Raw genomic sequence first — 6,348 nt, forward strand, 5'->3', positions numbered from 1 at the left:
CGCGACGAGTCCGCCCTTGTATCGTCGGACAATCTCCACGAACGAGCGATAATTCCGCCGCGTATCGTCGCGATTCTCTCGCCCGTGGAGACAGCGCCTAAGCCAGCGTCCTAGTACTTTTAGTCTCAGAATTATTATCTGAATAAAATAGCATAGAGTAACGATAATTTCCTGACGACGGTTGAAATTACCAAATAACCTAGATAAAGATAAACATAATTATTCTATCCATAGCAAAATTTTCTATTTGTCCTTCAATAATTTAACAGAACGACCGTATCACAAACTATATATCGTTAGTATATGTATCAATCTACATACAATACTCGAAATAAAATTTATCTTGTGGGCGTATCCGTATAAAGTTACCATCGAAACTTTATATCAAATCATACCTCAGTGTGTTGAGAGCCATGGAGCTGATTACTTATATTTTATTACTGGTATTTATAAACGTAACTGTAGGAAACGATTGTCCACCTATTAACGATGTTCCACGAGAATATATTTGGGAGAAAGAGCTTGTAGATACCCTGAAGAAAGACTATCAAGCCTACGAGCCTCCGATACCGACATGCGAAGACAAAAATATAACAATAACCCTCAGATTTATCCTCAAATATTTCAATTTCGAAAGCGAATCTGAAAAGTTGGTGATGCAAACTTGGATGTTCATCTCTTGGGACGACTTTCGGCTTAAATGGAAGCCTGAAGACCACGGCGGACTCGAGGAGGTCGAAGTTAGCAGTACAAGGATCTGGACTCCAGGCGTCAGACTGTACAACAACGCGGATTCAACAGACTTCGACAGATACTTTTACAGTCGCTGTACTATAAAATATAGTGGCAAAGTGCTCTGCGTGCCGAGAGTCACCCATGAGTCTGTATGCAAGCTCAAACTGCAGAAATTTCCTTACGATGTTCAGGAGTGTTCTTTAATATTTGGTACTTGGCAGACAAGACATGAAGTCTACAAGATGAACGTTAGCTCCCGAGCTATAAGTATGTGGGGAGTGGAGTACGGCTCCCAGTGGTTAATATCAGATTACAAGCAGGAGACGCATGAAGGTACAGAGAAGCAGTTGACAATGACGTTCTCGTTCGAGCGAGAAGCTGTCAGTTTGGCAACTGTTATCATTGATCCTTGTCTAATAATCTCTGTTCTGACAATCGTCTGTATGTTCCTGGATGTCCGAGGACCTGTTCGTTTAATGCTGGCTTTCTTCAGCGTCCTTACTCATTACGACTGGTTGCCTGTACTTGCATCTAATCTACCGGTCGAAAGCGCTGACCCTCCAAACATATTGTTATACTACCGAGGATCGACAATTTTGACTGCTTTGATGCTTCTAATCACATTTGTATTGGGTGTGATTTGCAGACGAATGGATACTCCACATAATGTTATACTATCCATCAACAGTTTTGTGTATGAAACTTATGCAAGATATTTTGTGTTTCCCAAATGGGATATTGAAGATAAATTTGCGACTGAAAAGGAAGATTTTAATGAAGATTGGGTCAAATTTGCTAACTGTGTAAATAGTTTGTGTCGTTCTATTATTATAATTACGTATATTGGTTTGTATATCGGGTTTGTGCCTCAACCAGTGCCTATTAATTATTAAATTAATTGCTGTATAAGTATTTTTTTTGTATAAAAATTGCGCAAATGCTGTCATGCCTGATGTCTTACGTGTCACTATTTTTTTAAATAAAGAGGAATTTAAATTAATCGTTCGAATCTTTTGTCCCTCGCGTGAAATAAAGTTATTAGGTACAATCAAAACAAACATAGGTAAAATATGTAAAGTCGATTCTCATAGCCAATTAATGTTGCCACCCGTTTAGTGTTAATTAGTATGGCTAATTAAGGAAATTAACTTTGATTATCCTGTTCAGATACCACATGTCGATATTAACTCAATCCGTAAATTCCACAAATAATACGTTTCGTACAGAATACACGCTTTTGTTAAAGCTAAATTTAGTTTAAGAATTGAGATTCAACGTGGTAATTTAAAAGTTCGAATTCTGTATTTATATGCCTTTGCCTAAACTTCCGCGAATTCATAATAAAAACTCTTCAGTAAACATCTAATTTTATGATCATATTTCCACACTGTCATTCAAAATGACCAACAATTTACTGAAATTAGTTCGTTTCTAACTCGAGTTATCCTCATACCATCGTTGGTCCCTGCGGCAGACTGATAAATGACTCGAAGAAGGAAAAAAATAACATTTGTTATACCTTCGTTTTACTTGACACCCTTCAGAGACCCACCTGCTAGGTTCCGTGGAGATACACCTTGTTTTCGTTGCGAATGTTTTCGGGTTGTTTTGGTAAAACTACCTTATACGTAAGATGTATGTAACATTTTGTCAAATACCTAACTCAGCCTGCGATCACAGCGAGTGCAACCTGCGCCGAAACGTTAGGCATTTTAAGGTAAAATCCGTGTTCGCGTTAATTCCCGTATTCTTATACATTAAACATACAACGCGAGAATTTAAAAGTTATGATTATAGAAATGAATCACTAAATGTGTTATTCAGCTCAAAACTCAAGAACAGATGTGCTTACTAAAATCTTTTTCAAATATCAACAAACAACCGGCAAAACAATCAATACCAGTTTCACGCCAAAAAAACGATCATCACCAAATATTCGAGCGCTAAGTTAAAACCAATGTGATAACTGCGACCGTTTTGGCTTACTGCCTCAAAACGGAGGTTGGAATAACAGAATAATTTATTGAAAAGCCTTCCCCGACTGCCGCCGCCGGAAATGCGCTGGAAATCGACACAACTTCCTGTCATAAAATTTTGAACTCCACTCCAGCGTGGTCAGTACGAATTTGTAGTTTTATATCGACGCTAGCTAACCTACGTGGTCTCGTTCCCGGTTATGAATTACTCGTCCAACGGTTTTACCTATATTTAAACATATAATGGTTATTGCTGGTATAGCACGCGCCAAATTTAGGCCGCAAGGCGCATAGAATAAGACTAAACAACATCTATCATAGTATTACCAGAAAATTTTGATGTCAACCAACCGCATCAATGAATTGTACTTGTTTCATTCATAAACACTAGATTGAAAATGTGCTTATAAATACTGATCAAATAACAAGCCTCTTCGAAAAAGATAAAAATTAAAAAAAAATAAGAAGATGAGGAGGGGTGTAATGGAAACGTAACAACGACGAAGTTCATCCATTCCGTCAGCCATAGGCAGTTTTTACATGAATCGAAAAGACAGACAAAAATATTTGCCACCATTTTTATGTACCTACTACAAATCAAATCGAAATATTTATTCATATAGGTTAAAATACAGACCATTGTAATAGTCTTAAGTACAATAAGTTATCAAGCCAGAAACTCCTGGAAATTCTTTTGATCACCAAATGGTTTTTTCTTTACTTGACACATATTTTTGCCACAGACAACGCTCAACAATAACAAATATTCTCTATTATAATATTCATCTAGTACCAGTCTAGAAATATCGTGAGCTGCGCAAATAATAATGAGTTCGTGCTAAATAAACGTTGTTAGAGCGAACTAATATGCTGAGTGCAATTCTGTGTTGCGCGTCAAACTCACCGTGATTATATTAGAGACAATTCTATTCCATACTTGTTATAAATGCAAAAGTTGCTGAATATTTTCATAGTTTCGTCTAGATATCTATGGCTTATCCTACTAAGATTATAAATGTAAAAGTTGTGAGGATGTATGTATGCATGGATGTTTGTTACTCTTTCACGCAAATACTGCCTACTGAACCGATTACGATTAAAATTTGGTACTGCTAAAATAGGTAGCTGAAAACCCAGAATAACACGTAAAGCTCCCTATAGTAACGAGAGAACTTCAAACCCATTTTGTCGGCAAACGGTGGGTCGGATCAAAAAAAAATCAAGGGGGCAATATGTGCTTATTTTTTGCCAATCTATACGATAAAAGCAAAAGAATTACAATGTATAACATTTTTGAAAATTTTCGAAAAATTTTCTAAGCCCTAGTCGCCTTGCACACCCTTTGCTACACTCTAACCACAATTTCTTCTAATATTATAATGCAACTGGACTTAACCACGATAGAAAATGAAAAGTTACGATACCTTATTTGTTTATAAGACGTTTCCATCGAAGTACACCGGACACGCGCTGACTGATGAAGCTGCTAAGCCTCGTCTCCATTTGGCGCGAGTTCCTGCATCTACTCTCACTTTACGATTTGAAACTCTCACGACATAAACACATAATATAATTATAATGCAACGGAACTTAAACGCGATTGAAAATTAAAGGTTAGAATACCTTTTTTATTGACACGACGTTTTGACCGAATCGCATCGACCGTGGTGACCGGCTGACTGATGTGGCTGTCAAGCGTCGTCTTCTTGTGGCGCGAGTTTCAACGCCTACCCTCATTTGGTTTTTACTGATTTTATAATGAACGAAATTGTGGGTACTTTGACTTGTCATTTTATTTAAAATAAGAAGACTTATTACACAGTCCATGGAAATAATTATCGAACAACGATTTTGAACTTTTATGTAAAGGCATTCAGTGATTGTGATCGAGAGAAACATAATTATGTCTTCACAAACTTGTGCGTTCAATTGTACGCCGCTTTTTTAGTAAATCAAACCCGAAAAATTCTACACGATATTTCACTTAGCACAATAAGGTTAAGACAAATCATCACTCAATCACAGCCTGACTCACAAATCAACTCTATTAATATCTTTCAGTTATCTATCACAAGTTAACCTTATCAAAAACATTCATCAATGGGAAAATTCATATTTGAAAGGTAATTTATTGTCTAATTAAAACGTATAAATCTACCCACCCCCTTCCGACATTAATCACCGTTATGGCAGCTGATCAGTCGTGATGGATTAAAACTGTCGCGATAATTTATCAAATTATATTGTTATTTGTCTATTGCTATGAATTATGGGTTAAATATTGTCGGATTTGGAGAGTTGGATTCTAAGTTTTGTCAACTTAGCTTTTAAAGATGATACGGACGTACTAATAGTACCGATATAAAAATAGAGATATACATAAACTGTAATAGGTTGCGGCCTAACTATTGGCTAGTGTATGTCAGTTTGATAGTGATACGAAAGAAGTACATCCATTCAAAATAATTGGTTTCATTGGTGAGCATTAAACTGTAGAACAAGGAATTTATAAATACATAACATAACGCCTTTTTTCTATTGGGGTGGGCAGAACCAGAGACCGCTACTTGATACGATCCTTACAAACTTCCCTTGCTTCGTTCACCTCCATACATCTTGTCATACGGCACCGGTTTCGAGTACTGCGCACCGAAATTAATACAAGTTTTTTAGAGAATACCATATTTAATACCAATAAAACGCGAATTCACAGGTGAGTAAAGAAAAAAGCAAAGCAAAGGCCACTTTTAAAAACAAAATTGAATATTTTAATTAACTAGATATATGCACCATGTGTATAGTGAGAGAGCGATGCAAAAAACGTTGGCACCGTTTTAAAAAATGGATAAAGGTTTTAGAAATTCTTAATAGAAATAAAAAAACACGGCGGATAGAAAGGTTTGATCTATTTTTTGTTCTATTATGTTTTCAAACCGTTTTTATTAAAAACTGAAGTTTGTACGCGGTTGTTGAACTTTTAGAAATCCGTAAGCAGTCTGGGAAAACTGTGACGTTGGTAATAACCTAGTTAAATTAGTTCCCAAGTGTATCATTTACCTTATTGGAAAGGAAACGCGTAATAAATATCATTTCTGAATGGTATTTTATTGCACAATTTTCTCGGTAAGTAACCGTACACGATAACGAATTTGATGCTGCGATGCATGACGCACAAAATGTTTGTCAAAATTTGTTACTTAATGAATACTTGTAAATAAGCCTTCTAGGAATCACGATTGACCCGCAATTAACATTTACTTGATTGAACAATGAATATATTTGGGTAGCGTACCTAATAGTACTCATAGAACCATAAAAAAGAAAGACTAATCCAAATTTTTGAAGCATTATCTAATTACCAACAAACAGTCGCAAATAGAATTTCGACAGAGCAATTGGTGCTCTTAAATATTAAACGTTTGGTAAAATTCCCCAACAGAACCTCAGTCCCTCACCGCGAATCTCTCTTACTAGTTTTCAGCTAGAAAATTTGCCGCTATTCCGATATTTTTCATCGGTACATGTAGGAAAAATGTCGGCATGTCCCGCCGACTGTTACCAAAAACAACAGCTATTTTTTAGTAACGTTTAGACAAAACGCACTTGTATTCCGGACGTGGCTTTCGGATTGATACAA

General features: G+C 36.3%; 1 protein-coding gene across 1 annotated transcript; it reads left to right on the plus strand.

Moving 5' to 3' along the window:
- The first annotated feature begins 413 nt into the window (after positions 1 to 413).
- Positions 414 to 1,628, plus strand: LOC142984005 (acetylcholine receptor subunit alpha-1-A-like). Its single transcript, XM_076131268.1, has one exon. It carries the CDS (start codon positions 414 to 416, stop codon positions 1,626 to 1,628), a length of 1,215 nt encoding a protein of 404 aa, XP_075987383.1.
- Positions 1,629 to 6,348: the final 4,720 nt, after the last annotated feature.

The sequence above is a fragment of the Anticarsia gemmatalis genome, chromosome 25 (assembly GCF_050436995.1).
Source record: "Anticarsia gemmatalis isolate Benzon Research Colony breed Stoneville strain chromosome 25, ilAntGemm2 primary, whole genome shotgun sequence".
In the NCBI taxonomy this organism is placed as follows: domain Eukaryota; kingdom Metazoa; phylum Arthropoda; class Insecta; order Lepidoptera; family Erebidae; genus Anticarsia; species Anticarsia gemmatalis.

Excerpts from the sequence above, each read along its gene's own strand:
- LOC142984005 (XM_076131268.1), top strand. The coding sequence starts at position 414 with ATGGAGCTGATTACTTATATTTTATTACTGGTATTTATAAACGTAACT.